Source organism: Amphiprion ocellaris, chromosome 22 (genome assembly GCF_022539595.1).
Source record: "Amphiprion ocellaris isolate individual 3 ecotype Okinawa chromosome 22, ASM2253959v1, whole genome shotgun sequence".
In the NCBI taxonomy this organism is placed as follows: domain Eukaryota; kingdom Metazoa; phylum Chordata; class Actinopteri; family Pomacentridae; genus Amphiprion; species Amphiprion ocellaris.
The window spans coordinates 11,708,324-11,735,672 of NC_072787.1; the positions used below are offsets into that span (position 1 = coordinate 11,708,324).

At 42.3% G+C, this 27,349-nt stretch overlaps 1 protein-coding gene across 3 annotated transcripts in view; it reads left to right on the forward strand.

The window, feature by feature from the left end:
• Positions 1–26,691, forward strand: part of zfhx4 (zinc finger homeobox 4) — an 84,985-nt gene extending 58,294 nt beyond the window's left edge. For all 3 annotated transcript variants that reach the window (XM_035946429.2, XM_023266214.3, XM_035946430.2), the window contains exons 7-12: positions 7,897–7,995; positions 14,167–14,300; positions 15,483–15,683; positions 16,142–16,262; positions 16,398–21,794; positions 22,313–26,691. In XM_035946429.2, the coding sequence (XP_035802322.2) occupies positions 7,897–7,995; positions 14,167–14,300; positions 15,483–15,683; positions 16,142–16,262; positions 16,398–21,794; positions 22,313–23,907 (7,547 nt within the window). In that variant the 3' untranslated portion in view covers positions 23,908–26,691. The remainder of the gene's footprint in view (positions 1–7,896; positions 7,996–14,166; positions 14,301–15,482; positions 15,684–16,141; positions 16,263–16,397; positions 21,795–22,312) is intronic.
• Positions 26,692–27,349: the final 658 nt, after the last annotated feature.

The following is a 27,349-nucleotide window of genomic DNA, read 5'->3' on the forward strand; positions in this document are numbered from 1 at the left end:
AAGGCCCTGATGATGCGCACATTTTTGTTTTGCACATGCTTTTTCTATGGCAAAAGACACATCACATATGAAATTGTTAAGTGCTAATGAAAGCTATGTGGTGCTCCGGGCTCAACTGAAGCCCACATCAGAGTGGAATGCAGTCCTTAAAAAGAACTGAAAATGAATAAAATGAATACAATTCAGTTGTTTCTTTTTTGTCACATTCCTTTATGTGTAATCCAAATAAACATTTGAATCTTGCTCCGCATCATGCAAAGAAAACATTTAAAAACATTTGAAAAAAAATGTTATTTAATTCTTTAAACTATTGCACTAAATCACAAAGTATTATTTGTAGTAAATCAATTGATAAAACCTGCAACATTCATTTACATTAGGATCTTATTTTTATCAGTATTTTTCTGTCTACACAAATCTTTCCTTTGTTTTCCATCCAGGATTACAGTCTTGTTTTTTGTGGCCCTGAAAGCAGATGGTTTTATGCAGCTAAAAACGGGACAGTAGCCCAATAGGATAAAGATCTGTTTAAGCATTATCCATTTGGCCACTGCCCGTCACAGGCCTATTTTAAGCGTAGACATAGACACACACAACCATTCTCTTAAACCATGGCAGCCATTTTATTAGATTCCCTGTTTTCAGGCCTCGTATTAGTTCCCGGAAAATAAATAAACCGAGAATACATGACAAGGACCAGTCTGGTCAATTGGAAACTATATCTATCCTGCTCGTATCTTTGTTTACCAGTGTAGTGATGGATGGAGAGATACGGGGATAAATGAAGGCACAGAGGAAGAGATGGGATAGGTATATGGATGGATAGCTGTGTGAAAAGACAGAAAAATAGATGGACAGATAGATAGATAGGTGGATAGATAAATGGATGGATAGATAGACACATGAATGAGGCAGGGAGATCTTGTTGGCCTGATAGAGTTGAGCAGGTATGCCGAGAAACAGCTGCTTTCTTCATTAGGTTCATCTATCGATCTCGGACCCTTGTTGTGCGCGCATGCGGTGTGTGTGTGTGTGTGTGTGTGTGTGTGTGTGTGTGTGTGTGTGTGTGTGTGTGTGTGTGTGTGTGTTTGAGGAAGAGAGAGGAGAAAGACAGGAGCCTCTGTAGATAAGTGCTGGTAATAGAACAGAATGAATTCTTATCACAGAGATGGGAAGGCCATTAACCCTCAGCTCCTAGTTCTCTCTCTCTGTTGTCGTCTCTGTCTGGTCCAACTTTGCTCTCTCTCTTTTTGTCTCTCCCCTCCCTCCGTCCTCCGATCTGGACCTGACAGGGTCACGTTGGCGAGTGTGTGTGATATTTCTACTATGTGTGCGACTCTCCAAGAGTGTGTGTGAGTGTGCGTGTGTTTTTCAGCTGCCGTTGTGCAGACTGCCCCATCGGCCAGATGTTTATAATCAGGGGCTAGATAAATATTGGACCGAGGAATCATGAAAGACCAGGAAAAACAGAAAATACAGAAAGAGATGGGAGGAGATGAAACAGAGGAGAGGAATCTTCTTTTCAAATTATTCCTAAATCCCTCAGTAAGCTTGCCGTGCCGCCTCCTCAATTCACCTACTCAGCCTAAGGTGATTCAAACAGCCGAAATGCAATATGGCTGTTGTGTAAGATGCAGGTGTTTGCGTGTGTGTGTGTGTGTGTGCGTGCATGTGGTGTGTGTGTGTATCTGTGTGCACATGCACACGTGTGGAGGTGTACAGTAGGTCTGCTAACCTATTGTATAAGACCAGGTGTTGCAGCATTTTTTTTTCCACCACTGAACCTTTTGAAGCTATATTTTTGTCCTGTGAAAACCTTTTGTATTTGCCATTAAAGAATCATTAACATCACCCCCCCACTTTCCCTCCAGTGCCCACAGCACTGAAAATGAAACCCCTCTTAACACGAAACAACAGTTTCTGTCTGCACAGCAAGCAAGACATGCAAGCCTTTAATCTTGGCTATGTTTATTCATATGATTTTCTTTTCCCCCCCCTTTTTTTTTTCAAAAGAGTAATAGGTGTTTTGTTAGTCCCCTGCAAGACAGCAGAGCGGGCAATTTGAGCGAAAGAAAATACAATGAAGTGTTTCAGGAAGTCGTAATTGACAACAACAAAGCAAATTTGGAGCTGCTGATACAAGCATTTTTTGCACAAAAGTCATTTTTTCGGCTTATTCTGTCAGTTCAACTTATTGACATTCACACCAGGAGCGAATTAAATGTGACAATCCCATTGTCTGGCTTTCAGAGTCGACCTGAAACAATAGATTTTTTTTTTTTTTGCTGGTGTAATAAGTTCTCGTGTGTTTTAAACAATAAATGGTTGAGTGTGGGTGGATTTCAGAGCGTGGATGGAAACATGTCTGTTTGCTTGTGCTGGTGTGTTTACATGTTAGCATGTGGGCTGTGGACTTATGTGCATGAAATACATTGAAAGCCGTGTGGGAGTAAATGTGTAGAGGGTTTCATGTGTAGGTGTGTGTGAGTGTGTGCTAGTGTGTGTGTGTGTGTGTGTGTGTGTGTGTGAGTGAGTTATTCCCAGGCCCTGTGCAGGAGCTGTAGACCCTCTCCGCTGGGTTGATGTTTAGTATTTTAGACATGCTACATTAACAACATCTGGTTAAGATCTAAATGCTTGTTAAATGCGCTGAAATTCAGGGGGAAAGGTACAGGGAGAACGAGGGGAGAAAGGAGGGATAAAGAGGGAGAGTAGGGTAAATAAAGATTTGAGGGTGAGAGAACGGGAGGGAGGGAGATCAGTAAGTCTGTAAGGTTATTACTCTGGCAGTATTACCACTGGCCCTTGACTGTGTGTGTGTGTGTGTGTGTGTGTGTGTGTGTGTGTGTGTGTGTGTGTGCGCGCGTGGCTGTGTGGGATGGTGTAATGTTTCAAAGCTTTCCCCTTAAAACCTAGAGGCCAAACTAGAGCCACGCGCGCGGCGCAGGAATGTGACATCACAGGGCCCCTGTTGCTCGCATACGCACACATATGCACACATGGTCTCACAGGGGACACGACCAGAGTTGTAAGAAGAAATCAACATCAGCGTCATTCCTAAGCTAGGGAGACATGGCAGTCAGGGGTGTTACACAAAACATTAAGGCTGCATTACTACCACAGATACACTGGACACAGAATATCTAGTCTGTAGTCGTATTATTAGACTGATAGCACACTTATAACAGTGTTGTATATACAGTCCGGGGTATACAATAATAGTTTCGCAGTCTAGTTGTTATAGCGTTTGTCATATATTTCTTTATTTTCTTTGGCAGCAATTACATTTTCAGTTGATGCTCCACTTTCATAGTGTCTATGATTTAAGATAAACAAAATGTAAAACAAGAGATTTTTTTTTACTCCTTTACCCCTTTAATGAGCACCATCCTAGCCCTAAGGAGGCAAATTAGAGGCAGCTCAGCCCAGCTAATGAATTCAGCCATTTTGGAGCCTCCGTGTCCAGTTTCCTGGCGTGGCGTTGCTCTGCAGTTGTGTGCTGTACGACTGAGTCCTCCACCGGGCACATAATGACCCGGCATGGCGGTTATGGGCCCTTAGGGGGAGACGGGAGGGGGAGTGAGTGGTCTCAGAGCAGGTCATTATACAGCTAGAGGGCACACACACACACACAGACGCACTGCGCTGACACTTTCAATACATTCTTCATTGCCTCCATCTCCCATATGTCTATTCCTTCATTTTTTTCTTTCCAAACATCTTTCTCTATATCTTTCACAGTATCCTTGTGCCTCTGTCTATTTGAGTTTTGAGTTTTGAAGGATATAATCCATCTTTGAGTACTAAAATTTGCACTGAAATAATTCAAAACATCTCCTTTTCTTTTACAAGTCAAATGCATATAGTTACTTTTTGCACAAATAAGACAGATAGACTCTAATTGGTCACGCTGGCTTCTAATTAATAGTTAAATCTAAAACCAAATTGATTTGGCTGTATCTATGATCAAGAGTCACTTAATTATTCTTCCTCTTTAACGGTTAAATATAGGCTTGTGTTGCACGGTAATCGAACCCAGGGTCTGTGGTTAGCTCGAGCTCACCGGCCGGCTTTAATGTTCCGACTGACCCACATCAAAGAGAGTCCCACCAGGCTGCCAAAATCACACACCCTCCACAGCCTGGCCTGCTCGCTCTGCATGTGTGTGTGCGTGCATGCACAGACGCAGTGGAAGGTGACTGTGAAAGTTTTTGCTCTGCGTGTCCTCTGGTAGCGATTAAGTTGATGGTTAAGAGTCCCTGCTGTAGAACCCTCTGTCTCACACAAGTACACACACACACACACACACACACACACACACACACACACACTTGCACATGACATCTCACATGCAAACACATGCAGTCACTGTCTCACTCACTTGATCAATGGTACACATCCACACAAACACTCAGGAACATGCACCGCACGCACAGTCATACGCGCACTCACGTACACACTCATGTGGTGTGTAACCGTCAGGGTCAGTCAGAGGGCAGACGCTGTGCTGATGTATTGGGAGAGCTCGTCTGGGAATGTCCTCAGTGTGGAAACACATTCCCCGCATGCACGCGCACACACTCGCGCACACGCACACACACGCACACTCACCACAGATAAAACTGACTAGAAGGGGAAAGGAGTGAAAAAAAACACTGATGAGGCCCAGATGATCACCCTCCTTTTCTCTTTTCTTTTTCTCGTTCTTCACCCACTCGTCACCCTCATTCCTTCCGCTCTTTCCTTCTTTCTGTTCATTTTCTCTCCTTTCTCCATCTAGCTACAGGTAGACTGCCCCCTAGAGGTTAGTTAAGATGTGGGTTCAGCATTGTTATGATCACACACTGACGGCAGTTTTGATCACCTTCACCAGACCCATATCTTTTGTTCCTTATTGTCCTCCTTAAGAAAAATAACAAGTTTAATTTACAGTTTGCTCATCTTAATTGGCTCGTAAAAATGTACTGTCAAGAGGTATCAAACACATGAAATTTACAGAGATTAGTCTCTAAATATTTCATCATGTTGAGATTTGTAGTAGCTGCATATAGAACAATAATATATATGTACATATATATAAATATATTAAAAAATATATATATGTATAATTCACATATTTATTCTCATTGCAGAGGTAATATGAAATGACATTTATGATATAAATTGTGAGCTGCAGTATATGATTAAAGTCATACTATACATACATATATATATATATATATATATATATATATATATATATATATATATATATATATATATATATATATATATATATATATATATACATATATATATACACATACTGGAACGAAGAGAGTTGCTGACAAAGCTGTCAAAGGAGATAAAAGGGTTTTTGTGCACCTGCTTTTTGATTTTTTTTTCTTTTGAGACGTTGTCTTGACCTTGCAGTATTTCTGTTTTGACCCGTCTCCTTACCCTTCTTTTCTCATGCTTCCATGAAACATGCTGTTCGATTTGTGCCATTTGCTTTTCCTTGGCTTCTAACAAAAGTCAAAAATAGAGAAAAGATAAACCATTGATGAAGGACTTTCAAGCCCACTACGCACACACAATATTTACACCAGCACACATACACACTTGGTATCCTTCCTCTCTCCATCTATACGAAGGTGAGGTGAATTAAAATACAAAGATGGACGCTGCAGCACCAGCAGTGAAAATTGCAATTTCTGCAGCCCGGGCTCTCTCGGCTGACAGGAGATATTTCATCTCCGTTGTCACCGACGTATTAATAAAACATCAGGAGCAGAGTGCAGTCCCAGTCTCTTTCTCTTTCACACACATGCATGTACACACACAAACACATTGCGTATACACATGTGCAAAATGTGCACAGCATACATGTGCAAATGCAAAAATATAACAATGTTCATGAATACAAACACACAAACACAACTGCAATTTTCCTCCTCAATCACATGCCAGCATCTGCCATGAAAATTTCATGCTGTATATAATGTCCACTTAATGTGTTGCCGATTAAAGCAATGGCGCCAGCGCTTTGTCTGTGGGTCTGTCTGTGTTTTCGTGTGTGTGTGTGTGCTCGCACCCCGCCGAATGTGAAAGGGTTAATCATATCATGTTTCCAAAGAGAGGGGGGTTTGCAGACCCCTTGTGCTCATCATACAATGGCCAAAGTGATTGTATGCAAATGCAGGCTGACCTCAGTACACCCTTTGCCTGATTTCTGTGAATATGAGTCTATGTGAGTGCGTCTGTGTGTGTATTGCAAAATATGGTTATTAAGGCAGTGCAGGATTGATGAGCACAGCTCTTTTATACACACTCACACATGCACACAGACACATACCAGTTTCATTCTCTGGCAGAGTGAGGGGTTTGTGGTGAGAGAGACCCCTCCCCTCCACCCATTTAAAAGACATAAAATTTTTAACGTTTTTTTCTGTGTGTGTGTCTGAATATGATGCCGAGTGTGTATGATTTGATGCCTGTTTGCAAGTGTTTCTGTTTGATTTTGTATTGGTGTGTGCTATCCCCTGAGATGGAGGAGGGCACTGTATGTAGGTGTGTGTACGTGTGTTTGTGTGTGTGTGTATGTGTGTGTGTTCATAGATGTGTATACATGTTTGTGTGTGTGTGTGTGTGTGTGTGTGTGTGTGTGTGTGTGTGTGTGTGTGTGTGTGTGTGTGTGTGTGTGTGTGTGTGCAATGCGTGCATGCGCATGCCTGGTTATCTGGCCTCTCTCAGACTGCTCAAAATTCATTACAAAGTGACATCAGCCCAGCCGGAGACAAATGATGGCTGGATGAAAGGGAGCGCTGGGGCTCGGCTAGGATTAGTGTTAGCTTGTGCTGGCGACACATATACACACATACACACTTATACACACACACATACACACACTTTAATCCACTGGCAGAACACTGCAGATACACAGAATTATCAAACAAGGGGCTGAACTCTCAGAGATGGGCAGGCTAATCTGCTAATAGTACAGAGCTGCACGTGTGTGTTAGTTTGTGTTTGTGTTTGTGTGTGTGTGTGTGTGCGTGCACACATTTTTTGCAGTAATTTAAAAAAGATACACAAACACAATATGTGTGTAAAGTATAGTAGCAAGTATGATCTGAACAATCTCCATAAGTGATTTTGCTTTTCTTTCTTTTTTCATTTTTTAATTGACACTTTATAGTAGGTGAGTGTTGTAGGCTATATGATAAGGTTAACACTCGCCTTTGGCTTTTTTTAGAGCAGTGTTTTTTCCCCAGTGGTTGTCGTGAAGCAAGATAGCTTTTTCATTTTTTTTTAACAAACGGAATCATTGAATTTCCGCTATGATTTGATATCTGTCAAACATATAACCACTATTCAAATAAATTGATGAACAGGAAAAATTTTAATGCTTGTTTATAACCAATATATAAGAAAAATGAAACATTATTAAGCCGTCTCTTTAAATTATTTCTTTTTTTAATTTACCTTCCGAAGAAAGACAACTAAAATCATTGAAACTGTTTCCCAGTAGGGCATAGTTTGTTGTCACACATCTTCCCTGCACTCAGGACATGGATGTATTATGTTTCACTCGCTAGAAGTAGCATGGCGGGGCTATTTTCAACAGAACATGTGTTCAAGTTACTGGAGTTATTTACTGGTGAGCTATAGTCTTCAGTAAACCTGAGCTTTGTGTAGGAAAAAGGGGGTTTATGGGGATTAAGTGAACGTGTTTAAGCAGGAATAGTTTCAAAATGACTCTCATATGATATAACAATGTCTGTTAAAATATCTGCAATATTTCTCAAATCAAGCACCATGGCAGGTTCTTGTTTCAGTACTGGTCCCCAGCCATCAAATGCTGTTTCTAGAGACCATCGTGGGTAATGGAGTTGTTTTTTTGTTGTGCATTTTCAGAAGAGACTGCCGAGGACTGTGACAGACCTCCTCGCTCCTCCTCCAGGCCTGGGCACAACCTCACCGACCGAGACTTGAGTGACAGCAGGAGAACTGAACGTAGGTTTCCCATACAAAAACACTTACTGAACACACAGAGACACACAAATATACACAACACATATGAGCCATAAGCTTCCCTTCTTTTCTAAGTTATCGTTCATCTGTCTCTCCCTCTCAGATAAGGTTCTAACGTGTGTGTAACATGTGAATGCTGCTTACTAGCCTCCATGTGACCTGCTTTAATCGTTTCCATCTGACAGAAAGAGAAAAAGAGAAAGAGAGAGATGGGGAGAGAGAGAGGGAAATAAGAAGAGAGAAAAATGAAGAGAAAGAGAGAGGGATAAGTTGAGTGTTGTGGATATTACCAGGCAATGTCCAGGCCCCAGATTATTTTTTAATCAAATCAGTTTGCGTGCTTGTAATTTATAAGCGCCTTGCATTAATCTTTTCTCGTTCTTGTGCCCTCTCCGATGACATATTAATTTTTCATAAGCGTAGGATTAGATGGTGGGGGGGTCTGTGTATATGTTTTTCTAATATTGCACTGCATCCCTGCAACCCTTAAATTAGTTTTTTTTTCCCTGCACCCTCCCTTCATTTTTCTTTCTCTCCCATTTTTTTTCCTGGCTCAATCCATCCCTTAATTGTTGTCCAATCTGTGACCCTATCACAGGCATTAGTTTGGATAGAAAAACAGCGCAAGATAGAAAGAGGGGGATGGAGGGGGGGAAGAAACTGTTTATTCGTTTGTAAGAATGGCCATGTTGTAAGCAGGGAGGGGCAACAATCTGTAAAAGGCAGCTTGGTGTTTTTTGTTATTTTGGGCGAGGTATGGAGCACATAATGCCTCCGCTGCGAGGCTGTGGTCGGGATAGCCCCGGCTTTGTTAGATTTGATTTACCCAAATAAGAATTCATATGGTCTTCTTATGTATGAGATGGAAATCCATGGCTGGAAATGAATATTGCATAGGGTCTCTCTATCCTCCTTTTTTCCCCCTCTGTCATTGCATGGGGTACTCATTCTTTCTCCCTCTACTAATGTCTCACCCCCCAACTCACACACACCTTCCAACTCCCACCCTCTACTCCCTCTATCCATCTGAAACTCCCTCCCCACCTCCTCTTCCTAGCATGCCATACCTAGCTCCATAATGTGAGGCTCAATGAGGCAGAAGGAGAGCTGAGTGAGGCTGGGGCCTATTAGTTTAGCTAGTCATCTATCTTTCGGCTCTATCTCTCTGACAGGCCTGTCTGACGGACTGGCAGGGAACCACCATCCATGCATTTACCGCTGCATATTACCACCAGCGTCATTTAACACCGCCGCACACATGCAAAAAAGCAGACTGACAGTGTTCAGGTCCCTCCTACTTTAAAGCATGTGTTCTTGAGTGTAGTTTGAGTGTAGCTGCATCTATTTAATAAAGCACAAAAGTATGTATTTTATATTTTGTGAATAGTTTTGTTCAAGGAATCATTTCGGGATCAGATGTTAGTTTCACTCGTTTTAGTTTGCATTTGGAGCTTTCAAATACCAGAAAATGCAAAGGGGATCCTGGTATGTCAGCATGTTGCTTTGCTTGGACTTTGTTTTTTTATTTTTTATTATTATTTTTTTAAACCAGGCAGATTTGGCATCTCCTTCATCAATCCTAAATCTCAGGCAAGCTTGGATTGTTGAGATGTGTGTGTGTGTCTGTCTGTGTGTCCATATGGAGATCTCAAGGGAAGGGATTACCCTGTGACCAAGTGAGCAGTGTGTTTGCGCACTTCATCTCCAAGACCAAGATCCTTTAAACAAAGAGGGGCAGATAGATAGAGGAAGAGGGAGACAGAGAGAGATGGAAGGGGGAGGGGCAAGGAAAGACAAAAAGAGCTGTTTTCCCTTGCTTCATTTATATTGTCTTTTTTAATCCTATGTCACTTTAGATTAATTATAATCCATGTTACATTTTCCATGCAAATGTTCTCGATGTGGATTACTTCCAGATAGCTTTGTGGCATGCGTGTAGATGGCACATGTCGCCACCATGGCTCAGGGGCCCACTTCTTATAAATACCCACTTCTTCAAAATAACCAACTAAACAAAGGCCTCAGCATGGAAATGAGCCTGTCAGGCAGCCTAAGGAAATTACAGATCTCTACCTGCTTCAAATTAGCAAAGAAATTACTCATTGTTTCTACAGTCAAATGTTATGTATTTATTTCATGTACAATTCTGAATTGTGAAGATAAGAGGGAAACAAAATGCAATCACATGCAAACAAGATGTGATGTTAAATATTCCATAATAGCTTGTTCATATTCAGATTTTTAAAAGTATTTTTCATGTGCATGCATCTTGCAAATTCGGCCAACTTGAGAGGATAGCTGTGTTCCTCTTCTGTCTCTCTAATATGAGATTAAAATATATTAAAGATATTAGCATGTTTAATTACAAGCCTGCAGCAGTTCCTTTGTGCATGTATGTGTGTTTCTGTGTAATGACAGCTTGTTGAATGTCTCAGACGATTTGTCAAATGTGACAAGGCCATGCTCATATTTATCTCTCATTAGAACACAAGCTGGAGATGGAAGAGAATGGAAGGCTAGTCATTAAAAAACACAAACTACAAGACAGCTGCTGTTTAATAGCCTTGCTTTTCCCCTTACTCTCTCTCCATCCGACTGTGTCTCTGCCTCTCTCTCCATTTCACTCCTTCCCAGCCTCTCTCTCCCTCTCTGTACCTCCCTCCGGCTAGATCTGGGCCTGCTGAGTGCTTCGGTGGGAGTTTGGGGTTCAGAGTGTGTTGCTGTAATGTTATCAGGTGACCGGGGGTCAGCCTAATGCGTAACCTCAGAGCAGTAGGCCAGTAAATCATGCTGGCCGGCCCTCCCTGGCCCGCTTTGGCCAGCTCTCCCTGCTAGATTTACTGCTCCGTAACCTTAGCCAGTCTGCCAGGACTCAGGACAGCTAAATTGAATACTAAATCCAAACCACCCAGCCCCCCACCCCCACCCCACTCCCTGCTCTGTGTTTGTGGGCTTTTTGTATTTTCATGAAGTGAAATGGCAGGAATGGAATCATCAGTGGAATTGTTTTGCAACTCCTAAAAGAAAGAAGAAGCATTACAATAGTTTGATTGTTTTCAAGTCAGTCTCCAAGACTTCATCCTGAAGATGAAGTTGATTTCGTATGAAGTTGTAGTTCGAGGGATGTATGGATTCGATGATATGTTCATTCATCGCTTGAAAATTCCATTTGGTTGGTTTAGTTTGCACAACATATCTTACCCTTTCTGACACAAAAGGGCAGATTCTAAAATAGATCCATGGGAAAAAAAAAAAAAACATTAGCTATGATGGTATTGTTGGTCCCCCTGCCTTTCGAGGAATTATTTGGAACAGAAATATCTTGAGGCGAGGCTACGGCCTCTCTGTCCTTCACTACAAATTTTTTTCCTGCTCTTCACTCCATTTCTGCCTTTTCCTCCATGGCTCTAAACTTCTTTCCATTTGAATGCCCACTTGCGTGTACATAAGTGTGTGTATATGCGACTCCCTAAACACCATTGACAGTTGCAAATAAAGATGGGTGGTGTGTGCGCCGCTCTTTCCCCCTGCAATACAAAATGGTTTGAGTGTCATAAATCACATTTTGATTTATCTAATCAAGCAAGGTCCTGCTCCATGCAGACATTTGTCATTGGCGGTGGAGGTTGGAGGTGAGTAGGGGCCAATTTCAGGTTTTATTCTGTCCCTCTACTTCACTCGCTGGGCTGCAGCTGCTGGAACCTACATAAGGACTTAGGGATGGAGGGAAGGTGGGATGGGAGGGGAAAGAACAGGGAGGAGGAGGAAAAAGGACAATCATGAAGGATAAGGTGCAGACTCAGAGACAAAGGGAAAAGAGAGGAGAGTCTCCTGCCTTGTTCTCAATTGTGGCTTCTGCTTTTTCTCTCTAATTATTTTAGCTATCCAGCACTATATTGAGGGTAAGAATTTGAAGCTCATCAAAACAGAGATATTTAGGTTTTCTCTCATAAATTTACTAATTTTGTTTGGCTCAGGTTAGCCACTGTATTTATTTGTCTGTCAGGTGATTATATCCTTGGAAGACACTAATTTTGAATAAAACTCCGCCTCAAAACAACTTTATTAGTCACTGGCAGGGGTTGCTATTTAAAGCTCTTACGTGGCCACAGAGAAAGAGAGAACTGCTCACTCAACATTCAGGGTTAACCAACTGTTTTCCTTTGTGTGAGTTTCACAAGTGTTGATGAAAGCACTAGGTCAAAGACGAATCCAAACCAGAAGGACAGCTCTTCATGTTGCACATGCGCGTGCACACACACACACACACACACACACACACACACACACACACACACACACACACACACACACACACACATTGCACAAACATACATTTACATTCAACATGACAGTAATCAATGGTGATGTGTGGGCCCTTTCCCCCACCGCATTGTAAATGTGTTTGCAGGCTCTTGTCCGACAATCGCCTCATCTCCTTTTGCAGGGATGTAATTTAGTTGCAAATTGACTGGAAGACGGAGGCAAAAATTGAAAGTTGAAATTAGAAATGGCTATAATAAATATGGGAGGCGGGGCGCAGACTTCAGAAAGGTCAGGTGATATGACGGGCGCTTCCAGCCTGGACCGATCTGACCAATGGAGTGTCAGAGGCCCGACATGAAGCACGTAATACACACACATATATGTACATAGACACACACACACAAGCCCTGCAGGGGCCATCACAAGCGGTGGAAGACGAGATTACCTCGCTCTTCTGAGCTGCAGAGCAATTCTCGGATGTTCTTGGAAATTCACATTGTGCCCTTGTGTTTTTTTTTTCTCCCTCTCTCTCTTTCTTCCTTTCTTCCCTCCCTCCCTCTCTCTTGTCACTTTCCTTGACAGGCCAATATTTCAGGCTCCAGATATAGGGGATTACAAATAAAATAAGTGGAACGCCTACTTAATGCAACAGAATTAAAATGCATGAACGGGCCGGAGGAATTGATATGCGCCCAATACAAACATGAGCCACAGAATAATATGAAATACAAAATGTTTTTTTTCAACCCCCTCTCCATGTATCAGTGCTTTGATTTCCCTTTTTTTCCATTTGTGCATCTAGCGTGAAGCGTTGATTCGCAAGAGTGAGGCTCACATATTGCCTTGAGTGACCAGACGAGGGAGGGGACGCAAGAGAGGAGGAGTGGGGAGATGGCTTAGGGAGAGAGGGAGGAAGAGAGCAAGGCAGAGGGAGGGAAGGAGGGAGGGAGAGTTGCCGTTGCTGTGTCTTTGTGTTGTGCAGAGTGGGTAAATTGCAGTGGCAGAGTATAGCAGGGCCTGCACGGCCTGTATCTTAGGATGAGGCTAATGAAAGATTTATCAGCGGCTGCAGCATTTACTAAATACAACCAGAGGCTGATCTCTCCACACTGAGCCCTGCTGTTAACGTCACACACGCTTACACACACACACACACACACACACACACACAAATAGACACACACAAGTAGTGCTGCTACTGTACCACCAGCCGTGACCAAGCCCTGAAAATTTAGCATCTTATACAGACACAGGAGTTGTTGAGGCAGCTGGGGAAATGTATATGAACTAATGAAGTGTATAATATTACCATAACATATAATGTATGTCGTGCTGTGATAATGAGCCTGCCTGAGTTTTTCTCATTTTACATGTCCTCAGGGCAGAAACATGCTAGTCTATATGAATGTGAATAATACAGTCCATGCTTGTATCCATGGTACTGTTGTTCTGGTGTCAAATAATTTTTTAAATCCTCACCAATGTCCTACAGAATATTAATTTGGTAGACTTCTTTACATTATTCACTCTGTTATTTGTATATAAATAATCATTGATCAATTTATAATTGATACAACCAAAAAATGTCAGATTTGGTCAGAATGTCAGTTTATCCTCAAATTTGTCTTTTTTTGGCATGCTATAAATTAATTTTCCCATCTCTCATATGCATGATCCTGCCATCGATAGCTTCAATTTTTCGTTGAATTTTGAAATACGTAAGAAGCCTTTTGTGCAAAAAATGGAGAAATATGTCTAAACTTGGATTACACAAATGCAGACATATAAGCTATAAATAAAAACTATACAAAATTGACGAGAAGCTGCCCTCTTTAATGCTTTACATTGTGTCCAACTCTTTCTCTCTGTTTATCCACTGTCTTCTAGGAGTGAATGCCATATCCAAAGAGGTTACCGGACCGAATGCTATGGTTAAACATTCCCTCCTGCCAGATCGACAAATTGAAAGTCCACCCAAAAGGCCAAAGTCTGCTGAGGGGAAGACTTCAGCCAATGACCAGGTAAAGGTTTGTCAAATATCTGAAGGAAACTGCCTCCTGGCAACTAAAATAGGATGTGTTCTAGCTCCTTCCCAAAGTGTTCGAGGTGTACTTATGGTGACCATGCACCTGCAACTGTTTTCACCTTTCACCAAAGAAAATGTGTCTAGGTTTTGGAAACTTGTGTTTATCTGTTTAAGGCAGGTATTTGGCACTTCATATTCCAATACTTATTGGAATATGTTGTTGGATGTACAGAAAGTAAATAGCTAATGAGGCAGGTTGGTTTTCATAAGCACTAATGACAACTAACCTTCACTGTCACTGTGGGATGGGCTAATGGGGAGATACTTAACTGTAAGAAGCAGAAATGCTAAGCCAAGCATTTATCAATTGCTGGCGCCAGCTTTCATTCAAAGGGTTAAATACACCCCGCCATTCCCTCCCTGACAGAGCTTCTTAGCATCAAGCACAATAGGCCAGCCTTTGTGTTCTAAGTGGAATACCTGCACTAGCCTTGGGCCTCCCACCCTGCGTCTTTTCCCCTTTTTGCATCTCTTTAAATTATATGTGTTTTTAAATTAGATTATGAAGTATTAGCTCGTCTGGTTCTGGGCCCTGCAAGGAGGGAGGACTTAGTCATTTCAGAAATGGATTCTATTAAGACAGGTGGTAGGGAGGCAGCTATGCTCAGAGTACTCCCTGTAATGAGGGCAAGGCGCAGCTTGGGAGAGTACACACCTTTGTCATCTGTAATCTCCTGATTAGAAATTCTGGCCAATCGTGTTTTCTACTAATAAAATTGCATGAGTTGAGCGACTTAAGTGAATTACATGAAACATGGCTGATCTACATTTTCTGTGTTAAGGTGGGCATGGGAACTGATGGGGAGAGGTGAATGTGTTAGGTTGAAGTGAGTGAATAGTGAAGAATACAAAAAAAAATTAGATTTTGTATATATGGGATCATTTTAGCCCCTAATGGTGGTTTATGCATGTTGTGTTTCTTGTGGCGGCCGCCTATGTTAATGACTGTGTAATGCAAGAATGTTACCCACTGAAGTGCATTAGGTGCAACAAAAAATAGTAATTCCTGCTCCCTTAGATTAATTTTTATATGCACAGGATGCCTGTTTCCTTGGATATCATTTCATTTTTCTCTTTCCAATCAGATGCTTATTATGCTATCTTGTTTTTTTTTTAGGTTCAGCAGTGTCCATATTGCAACTACAGCAGTAAAGATGCCAACCGTATGCAGCTCCATGTGATGTCCCAGCATTCCATGCAGCCAGTGATTCGCTGTCCACTGTGTCAGGATGTCCTAAGCAACAAGATTCACTTGCAGCTGCATCTCACTCACCTTCACAGTGTGGCTCCAGACTGCGTGGAAAAGCTCATTCTGACTGTACGTAGAAGTAGTGATGATGAATATGATTTGTGTATATGTCAGCAAAAGTGTTTTATAACAAACTGAAAAAAAATCTTATAAAAAGGAATTGCATATTCAAAACGAAAGGTGATAATGATGTAACTTATTATTTAAAAAAAATATTTTTTGTAACATTTTGTCAGAAATATCCAGTGACAGTAGCTCTCTGCTACATGACATGGGGGCAAAACCAAAACAGACATTGCTATCCCAGTCTTCTAATTAGTTGAAGGCAAGGTTGCCATAAAACATATCCCATGTATTTATTGTTGAGATACTACCACAAACTTATCTACTGAGCAGAGTTAATTCTCTCTTAAAATAAACAGTTTTAAACAACTTGACACACTTACTCAACACGTACTATATATACTCTGCAAATTGTACCATTATTGTAAACTGCCATAATGATGACATTTTGTTGGTCTTGATAGGTTGTTGGACCTGACACAGCAACACCAAATAATGTAATGCATCCCCAGACTGGACAAGAGAAAAGTCTCGCTTTAATGGATTGCTCTACCTCTCTTACTGATGGGTCAGGAAAGTCTCAAGGTGAGCAGAATGTGCCATTTGAATTATTTTCTTTTTTGTCATTAACTTGTCTATGTGATAATACAGTTTATCTGATATATGCGAACAATAATTGATGAAGTGTATATTTCTTCAAATTCTACCTTCTATTTGCAGGAAAAATCTCAAAGGATGAGCTGACCAATCAAGACAAGAATGAATTAGATCTGCAGGGTGAGGAAATCAAGCCCCCAAAGGAGGGCTCAGAGGCTCCAGACTGGAAGAGAGCTAGTGGATTAGGACATGATAGCAAATCCCCTGATACCCTCCAGGACCATCTCAGTGAGCTCCAACGACTCCAACAGCAACAGCAACAGCTCTCAGTATCTGATCGTCATGTCTACAAATATCGCTGCAACCACTGCAGCCTGGCCTTCAAGACAATGCAGAAACTTCAGATACATTCTCAGTACCATGCCATCAGAGCCGCCACTATGTGCAGCCTTTGCCAGCGCAGCTTCAGGACATTCCTGGCCCTCAGGAAGCATTTGGAAAATGGACACCCTGAACTTACTGAAGCTGAGGTGCAGCAACTCATAGGAAATCTGCCACTGAATGGAGACATCACTGAGAGTGAGGCCAGGGCCTTGGAGGAAGCTCAGGCCTTTGAACATGACTTGGACAAAGATGATGAAATGGACCAGGAAGAGAAGCCCAGTCCTACAGGAAGCGACAGTAGCTCTCTGCTAGATGACATGGGAGCAGAACCAAAACGGACTTTGCCATTTAGAAAAGGGCCCAATTTTACAATGGAGAAATTTTTGGACCCTTCACGACCTTACAAGTGCACAGTATGTAAGGAGTCCTTCACCCAGAAGAACATCTTACTCGTCCACTATAATTCAGTTTCACACCTTCATAAATTAAAGAAGGTCCTTCAAGAGGCATCAAGCCCAGTTCCCCAAGAGACAAGCAACAGCATTGACAACAAACCATTCAAATGCAATATTTGCAATGTTGCCTATAGCCAAAGTTCAACACTTGAAATTCACATGAGGTCAGTACTCCACCAGACCAAAGCCAGAACAGCCAAAACTGACGTGAGCAGCAGCAGCAGTGCCACCAGCACTGGTGGTCCAGTACCTGCAAAAAGTCCAGGCCCAAGTGCACAAGGGATCACAAGCAACTCAGACACTGCTAGAAGTGGAACACCCTCTTCTAACAAAGAAAACACTGTGGAACCCAAAGAACCTAACAACAGCAACAACACAAAACAAACGCTAACTACTGATCATGTTTCAGCACAGGCAAGCAGCCACCAGTCAGCACAGTCCTCAGCCCAACTACAACTGCAGCTGCAGCATGAACTCCAGCAACAGGCTGCCTTCTTCCAGCCTCAGTTCCTTAATCCAGCTTTCTTTCCTCATTTTCCAATGACCCCAGAAGCACTGCTACAGTTTCAACAGCCACAGTTCCTCTTTCCCTTTTATATACCAGGAGCAGAGTTCAACCTTAGCCCAGAACTTGCACTGCACTCAGCAGCAGCTTTTGGAATGCCTGGCCTGACTGGATCATTCCTAGAGGACCTTAAGCAGCAGATGCAACAGCAGCACCAGTTACAACAGGCTCAGGCCCAGCAACAGGCTCAGCAGCAACAGCAATCCTCTCAGACACAGTCGCAAATTCAGCAACAGAAAAACCAGCAACTGCAAAACCACAAGCCCAAATTGGAGTCAAGCACTGTGTCAGTTTCAGAAATACAGATGTCAAGAGAGGCTGAGGACCACCTTGAGAAAAAAGAGAACAGGGCAAAGATGGAAAATGGAGGTGATGCATTAAATGACGGAGGAAAAGACAGCAAAGACCCCAAGAAGTCAAAGTTCTCCGAGCCATTGATTCCACCTCCGCGCATTGTGTCAGGTGCAAGAGGTAATGCAGCCAAAGCACTATTAGAGAACTTTGGATTTGAGCTGGTCATTCAATACAATGAAAACAGACAAAAAAACCAAAAGAAAAACAAAGATGGAATTGAACAAGTGGAGATGAATACTGATAAACTAGAGTGTGGAATGTGTGGAAAGCTCTTCTCCAATATGCTTATTCTCAAAAGCCACCAGGAACATGTGCACAGTCACTTTTTCCCGTATGTGGAGCTTGAAAAGTTTGCCCAGCAGTACAGAGAGGCTTATGATAAACTGTATCCAATAAACCCTGCTTCACCTGAGACTCCCCCACCTCCACCACCACCTCCTCCTCCTCCACCACCTCCCCCTGCTCCAGCCCCAGTGACAGCTCCTCAACCTCCCTCTACATCAATGGCCAAGCCCCAAACCCCAGTACCTTCACCGGTTCCTGTTGCCCATCAGAACACACACCAACCTTCACACCAGGCACAACCACCCCAACCACCACCCCCTCCTCCAACACCTACTGCCCCCTCTGCACCACCCCAAGTGCAACTCCCTGTTCCTTTGGATCTGCCCCTTTTCCCACCTCTGATGATGCAGTCTGTCCAGCACCCAGGCCTGCCACCTCAACTGGCCCTTCAGCTGCCCACTATGGATTCTCTTTCTACAGACCTTACACAGCTGTGCCAGCAACAGTTGGGTCTTGATCCAAATTTCCTCCGCCAGTCTCAATTTAAGCGACCACGTACCCGTATCACTGATGACCAGCTAAAGATCCTCCGTGCCAACTTTGACATCAACAATTCCCCCAATGAAGAGCAAATTCAAGAAATGTCAGAGAAGTCTGGCCTGCCCCAAAAAGTCATAAAGCACTGGTTCCGCAACACCCTCTTTAAAGAACGGCAGCGAAGTAAAGACTCTCCCTACAATTTTAATATTCCTCCAATTACTACATTGGAAGATATTCGAATGGAGCCCCAGCTCAATGCACAGGAATACTACAGAACTGAATCATCCATTAACAAGAGGTCCTCCAGGACCAGATTCACTGATTATCAGTTGAGGGTACTTCAAGATTTCTTTGACACTAATGCCTATCCGAAGGATGATGAGATTGAGCAGCTGTCCACTGTGCTCAACCTGCCCACACGAGTCATTGTGGTGTGGTTCCAGAATGCCCGGCAGAAAGCTCGTAAGAGCTATGAGAACCAGGCAGATTCTAAAGACAATGAGAAAAAAGAGCTGACCAATGAGCGATACATCAGAACAAGCAACATGCAGTACCAATGTAAAAAGTGTAACATTGTGTTCCCGCGCATTTTTGACCTGATCACTCACCAGAAAAAGCAATGTTATAAGGATGAAGATGAAGAAGGAAATGACGACAACACTTGTGAGGAATACGCAGATTCTTTTGAGCAAGGTCAAACGAAGACTACCCAGGCACCTTTAGAGTTTTTCAAACAGTCCCAAACAGGAACTGCCACCAGCTCTGGCTCAAGCTCTCCAGTAATGGCCTCCCCTCGTGCTGCCATGGGAAAAACTTCTCCCAAGCCAGATATTTCCCCTGAAGCTGAACTTAAACAAACTGAGACCGCTCCGTCGCCAGTGATCAAGTCATTACCAGAGCCCAGACCATCTAAAGCCTGCACACCTCAGCCACCTCCTCAAAAAGCTCCCCAACCACAAATGTCAAGACCGCATTCCCAGCCTCAGGCAGCTGCAGTGCCCTCAAGTCCACTCTCCTTGGCCCTTTCCTCACTCACAAACAGTCTCCCACATCAGATGCTTCAGTACCAGTGTGACCAGTGTAAGATTGCATTCCCTACTGTGGAACTTTGGCAGGAGCACCAGCATATGCATTTTTTGGCTGCTCAGAACCAATTCCTTCACTCTCAGTTCCTTGAAAGACCCATCGATATGCCCTATATGATATTTGACCCCAATAACCCCCTAATGGCCAGCCAGCTGTTGTCTGGTGGCCTCTCCCAAATCCCTTCTCAAGGTGGCTCTGGTATGGCCTCTGCTGCAGGCTCTGGGACAATGAAGAGAAAACTGGATGACAAGGAGGAAAATGCTAATGATAAAGATGGTGGAAACAGTAGTGAAGAGCAACACAGAGATAAACGTTTGAGAACCACCATCACACCAGAACAATTGGAGATTCTTTATGACAAATACCTACTTGACTCTAACCCAACAAGGAAGATGTTGGACCACATTGCACGAGAGGTTGGCTTGAAAAAGAGAGTAGTGCAAGTTTGGTTCCAAAACACTCGTGCAAGAGAGAGAAAGGGGCAGTTCAGGGCTATAGGGCCCTCCCAGTCCCACAAGAAATGTCCCTTTTGCAGAGCACTGTTCAAGGCTAAATCTGCGCTAGATAGCCACATACGATCTAGACACTGGCATGAGGCTAAGCAGGCAGGCTTTAGCTTGCCCCCAAGCCCAATGATGAACCAAGACAATGAAAGAGGTGACAGCCCAAATAAGTATCATTTCTTTGACTACCCACAGTTGCCTACCAAGACTGAGCCAAATGAGTATGAGCTGCCTGCCGCATCCTCAACTCCAGTCAAACCATCTGAGGCACAAGTAAAAAACTTCTTAAGCCCTTCATCCTTAAAAGCTGAAAACTGTGATGAATCTGAAGGGCCTAATGTTAATTCAGCAGAAGCTTCATCTTATGATCTCAGTAAGATGGACTTTGATGAGACATCATCAATTAACACAGCCATTAGCGATGCTACAACTGGAGATGAGTATAATAACAATGAGGTTGAGAGCCTAACTGCCAATGGAGGGGACAAGCTAGGTGACTTCAAAGGTGGCCTGGCGGCAATTTCCGATGGTGGCAATGAAAGGTTCCAATTCAGCATGGTGAGCCCTGCCCTCAGCTTTTCTGGAAAAGATTGTGATTCTTACTTTAGCTCCAGAGATGATGAAATGGATGAAAACAATGACAGGAGTGAATCATCAAGCCTTGCTGATCCCAGTTCCCCTAGTCCTTTTGGGGCAGGAAATCCCTTCAAGTCTGGGAAAGGCAACAATGCTGGTGACAGGCCAGGCCACAAACGATTCAGGACCCAGATGAGTAACCTGCAACTTAAAGTACTCAAAGCCTGTTTTAGTGACTATCGCACTCCAACAATGCAAGAGTGTGAAATGCTGGGCAATGAGATTGGACTCCCCAAGCGTGTTGTCCAGGTGTGGTTCCAGAATGCCCGTGCTAAAGAAAAGAAATTCAAGATTAACATTGGAAAGCCATTCATGATAAGTCAAGGCTCACCAGAGGGACCCAGGCCTGAGTGTACTTTGTGTGGTGTAAAGTATACTGCCCGTATGTCTGTCCGAGACCACATCTTCTCCAAACAGCACATCACCAAAGTGCAAGAAACCCTGGGAAACCAGGTGGATAGAGAAAAGGACTACCTAGCACCAACCACTGTCCGTCAGCTGATGGCCCAGCAAGAGCTGGATCGCATGAAGAAAGCTGGTGAGGGACTCAACCTGCCTGGCCAGCAGCAACAGACTTCAGTGGACAACAATAATGCACTTCATGGCCTCAGCCTACCCTCAGGCTACCCAGGGTTATCTGGCCTTCCACCAGTGCTACTTCCTGGGGTGAATGGGCCATCATCACTTCCTGTTTTCCCACCCAACACACCTGGTGAGTTAGTATGACAAACAGTGAAAAAAGTTAAACAGACTAGAAGCTTTATGAACTGAGCTTTATGATGCACTATTTTATTCTACTATACTACTGGTTATTCTGTATCACAGTGGTGTTTGTCAGAGTCTTATTTTTTAAAAAGTATTTTAAAATCAAAAATGGTGGGACTTAGTGCATGCATAATGTCATCATCGAAGTTGAACTGCTAATTGCTAATTCAGAGATTTTTTTTTTACAACAAATGTATCTATATCATGGCTTTTGATTGTTTTTTTTTTTGTTTTTCCCCTTATTGTAGGTTTGGTATATTTATATTAGAATATAATGGCAAATTGAAATTATCATAAAGCGCATGTGACAGTTTTGTTCCATAACAAAATCTTAACAAGACATAAAAACTCAGCCAGTGACAAATTAAGCATCTTTATCGTATACAAACAAATTTCCATAATGACTTGGGGATGAATATTTAAAAATATTGAATATTTCCATATTTATATACCACTGTATTTCAGCTTTAGCGTCTCCCGGTGCTGGCATGCTTGGGTTCCCTACACCAGCCACCCCCTCTCCTGCCATGTCTCTCAGCACTACCCCAACCAAGACTCTTCTGCAGACTCCTCCTCCTCCTCCTCCACCTCCTCCTCCTCCTCCTGTTCCCTCCACACCTTTGGCAGCAGTAAACCATACAGAGCAGCAAGGCAAAGACTCCGAGAGAGACAGCAGCAAGAAACCAGGAGACAAGCCACCTCAAATGAAGGTGAAGGACAGAGAGAACGAGAGCGGCTCACGCCCTGAGACCCCCAGCATGGCCAAAAAAAGGGAGAAACCATGTCCAGCTCCAGGGAAACCAGGAATCGAGACTCAACTGGATGCCACACAGCTCCAAGCACTTCAGAATGCTCTTGCCGCAGGTGATGCCAGCTCATTCTTGGGGGGACAGTTCCTGCCCTACTTTCTTCCTGGATTTCCCAACTGCTTCTCTCCCCAGCTTCCTAGAGGGGTCCAGACAGGGGGCTACTTCCCACCACTGTGTGGAATGGAGAACCTCTTTCCATATGGCCCAGCAGCAGTCCCACAAGCTGCCATGGCCGCTGGTCTCTCCCCGACCGCTCTCCTGCAGCAGTACCAGCAGTACCAGCAGTCCCTCCAGGATTCACTGCAGAAGCAACAACAGCAGCAGCAGAAACAACTTGAGCAGCAGCAGAAACAACTTGAGCAGCAGCAGAAACAACAACAACAACAGCAGCAACAGAAACCAACCCCTGTGAAGACACCCCAGAGCGTACAGAGCACCACAACCAATTCCTTCAAACCAAAAGTAGCTATAGATGCTAAGGATGACAACAACAAAGGCTCTTCAACAGAAAGCACAAAAGAAGAACCGAAAACAGATACCAAAAGTACCATGGATTTTCCAGACGCTTTTATTGTACCGTCCGTCAAGCATGAGTTTATATGCAGGAAGTGCCAGATGATTTTTGCTGACGAAGATTCAGTGGTGCGTCATCAGAAGTCCTTCTGTTACTTCGGACATGCTTTTACTGACCCGCAAGAGACAGTGCTTCGAAAGGCGGTGAGCAACTACAGTTGTGTTGCCTGCAATGTGGTTGTTAACGGGAATGAAGCACTTGGCCAACACCTTCAGTCGAGCTTGCACAAAGAGAAAACAATCAAACAAGCAATGAGAAATGCCAAAGAGCATACTAGATTATTACCTCACTCTGTCTGCTCCCCTACTCCTAACACCACATCTACCTCGCAGTCTGCAGCTTCTTCTAATAACACCTTTCCTCATCTCTCTCGCTTGTCCATGAAGTCCTGGCCAAATGTCCTGTTCCAGGCCACCACAGCCCGGAAAGCTGCTTCCTCCTCCCCGTCTGCCTCTCCTCCTCCCCCCCTCTCCTCACCTTCAACGGTTACCTCAACTTCCTGCAGCACCTCAGGGGTTCCAACCTCACTACCCACCGAGAGTTGTTCAGATGAGTCTGACAATGAGCTAAGCCAGAAGCTGGATGACTTAGATAACGCGTTGGAAGTCAAGGCTAAACCGGCCTCTGGCCTAGACGCGAGCTTCAGTAGTATCAGAATGGATATGTTCAGTGTGTAGGAGTGACAAAAGGATCCCTTGCTTAAAGAAAAAAATAAGACTTTTTAAACTGCAGTTCCAAAGTTTCTCTTAACCCAAAAAATTACAGTACCAAATGATTGACTCAGGATTGTTTTTCCCATATTGATATGCTGGCAAGATATTGATTGATTTTTGTTATGGACAGAACTGTTGCAGATGCTTGACTGAGCTTATATTGTATACAAAAACATGGAGTAGGAAAAAATCCCACAGGCTCCCTTGGGGAGCTTGTTTCAAGCCAAAAACTCTCACGATAGCAAATTGCACCTCAGCTGGATTGTTTTCCAAATGCTAGCATGTACTGTATGGGATGACGATCCAGAACCCTCAAAGAGAATCTCTCTTAGTTTAGATAGGTGTAATTCAGTAGCTTTAAATTCTCAGGTCAGAACATAACATTTCTCATTTGTTAAAGCAGCAACAAGCCTGGGTACACTTGGCTTATAACCAAAACATGTCAAGCTTTATCGGACGCATTTCCTTGATGTGTATAGAGTACCAAGAGACAATATTACTGTTACAATGGACGATGTGCATATCCTTTTAGTTTTGCCCTACAAAGACAGTATGGTTTTGCCACTGAGGGAATTTAGAATGGTGAAGTAAATGTGTATGATGCCCCTGTGTTTGCCAGTTTGTATTACAACAAGCTGTATCTATTTCCCACCCCCTTTTTTTCTTGTAGTATATACTAATCTGTGCCAACTCTTACCTTCTCACTTTTACCTCTGCTCACACCCTTTTCTGAAGAGGTAATAACTCTAGTTTTGATAGACTCTCTCGGATTATGTGAATATAACATTTTTCATTTGTGAATTGCTGTACTGTTACGGTACCTGCTTGTGTCTGGACTATAGTGCACTTATTTTGTTTTTATTTGTCTTTTTATTATTTGAGTAGGCCATTTGTTAATTTAATAGATTTTTTTCTGTTTGTATGTATGTATGTTTGTGTTTTAATTATTATTTGTGTCTATTGCAGCAGCATATTGGTCCATATTTGTTACAGGATTGATGCCTAACAATCTAGAGACCTATTTAACAATTGGTGCATCCATGAAAGCAGTACTGTATACTTGAAACTGTTAAGGTACAAGTTGGTCACAATGTTAAAAAAGGTATGATCATTTGCTATACGTTTGCAAATATGCTGCTTTAAAAGGGGGACAACAGCATTTGTGTTGTATATTGAAAACATTTTCATGTACTTGTAGGAGTTAAAACAGTGTTACACCTATACGCAGCCATTTAGTGCATAGGTTAACGTCCTCCCATCAATTCTCTGGGCACTTCTGATGATCTACAGTTAAAGTCAGCATTTGAATTTTTCCACATTTAGTGATTTCAACATTGCAAAGTATTACCTTACAACATTTTTTGCTGCTACTGTGTAATGTTAATTTGCTTGCCATACATTCTCTCAACTTTCTACCAGACAAAATACTGATCCATTAATTGCTTTGCTTTGCTTTTTTTTCTTTTCTTTTTTTTGTTATTTTGTTATTTTGCTGTGGAACTAAGAATGTGAAAGCTGTCAAAGGGTGTTCAATTTTTTACGAATCACTTTCTAGTTTGGTAACCAGTGTGATTCATTCCAAAGTAACAGAAGGCTATTTGTATGAAAGAAAAAGGCTTGTGAACAAAGAAAGCTAAGCTGTTGTACATATTCGTAGTTGGCTGTGCATGGTACAAATTTATTAATATGAAGAAATGCAAAAATGTATTGCTTTTGGTATTTCCTATTCTGAGATGAGCAAGTAGCATGTAATGCAACTGTTTGACAGGTTAAATCAAATCATGCTTAGTTATTGTTTCAAACAATGAAATCAAGTAACATTTCCTCTTATGTTTTATTATTGTAAAGGTGTTTTTTTTTTTCAAAGTTTTAAAGCAAAATGTCAGTTTTTAATTTTCTGTGTGAGCTTTTTAAATGTCATTATTTGGATTTTTAGTATTTTACATTTACTTTATTCCTGAAGACACTTTTCGATTGTGTTTCATAAGAGACATCCTGGCCTCCCAAGGTGCAATTCTGCCATTGTACAAACATGAGCGACTGTCCTGATTCCAAAGGCTTTCACAACTCTGGCTTTTTGCCTTTCCCCACTCTGTGGCTCAGCATTCTAAGACTGAACTGTCAGCTAGCATCATGTGCTAAGATGCTAGCATCAGACAGGACGCTTTCCACACCAAGGACTGGTAAAAGCTAACAAACCAACAAAAAGGATGGTCCAACAATATAACTGTACATAGATATTGCAACTGCACAGCAGCCAAAAAGAAAAAAAAAGAACTTTTTAAAAAAAATGGATGGATTGTGTCATGTTTCTGGGGACAGCCTTCAAAAGGTTGAAATTGGAATTGTTCTTCTGGATGTCAAAGGGATTTTCATGGCGCAATCATATCCTACACAATATGTACTCTTCAACATCTGGGTTACATAGGAAATGCACCCTGAGGTTTTAATAAGAAGAAGCCCCTATGGCTAAAACTTTAAATAAACTAAACCAAAAATGTTATTGATGTTTTATATATAGAGAGTAGTCGCATTAGTTTTTGTTACTGTACTGTTTGAGGTCTCAACTGTACCGTATCACGGTAATAACATGGTTTTGAAACCTTTTTTTTTATTTTGTCACAGACCTGTTGTCATAGTTGAAATGACGTTTATTGTAGATGGTATTTGAACAACTTCTGGAAATAGTTCATCAAGTATGTTTGTTGCTCATTGTTGTGATACATTAAAAACTGTATCTGCAAACCAGTTTGGTCTCATCAAATATTGTTTATTTCATTTATTCACTATGAACACTTTCACGTGTTTGTTATCTTCAAATCTTTTCTCACATTTCATCAGATTGCATTTCACGCATCTGTTCGATAGCTTTTTGGATTTGACCATATATGTTTTTATCTCATTATATTATAATGTAATGATTACATTGTGTATATTGTCTTATATATTTTAATGTGGTTTGATTAGCAAGGGTTTTAATGAATATGACTGTCTTTTAACTAGTATACTGCAAATGACAGCTTTAGATGCCTGTAACATTTGGAACTGAAAGTGATAACTGAACACATTTGCAGTAGGTTTTTAATAGTTTTTCACATTAACCCACAAATTTCCCCAAACTCTCGGGTATGCCGGCGTCATACTATTAACAAAACGTGTTGTGTCAACATCCCAGCAGTAATTGTCATTCCAGTCACTGACAGACCAAAATTCTAAATCATATAATGGGTATTTCCCGTCATTATGCTATTTGTGGTAATCTGATTCTAAGCAGATGCAGGGGATTATGTTTGGAAGTATCTCCTAATCTGGATCTGATCAGGTGCTGCTCTAGAACCCTCACAGTGTAAGGGAAAAGTCCACGATATTAAATCACAATCATGGATTAACAGATGGGACAGCCACA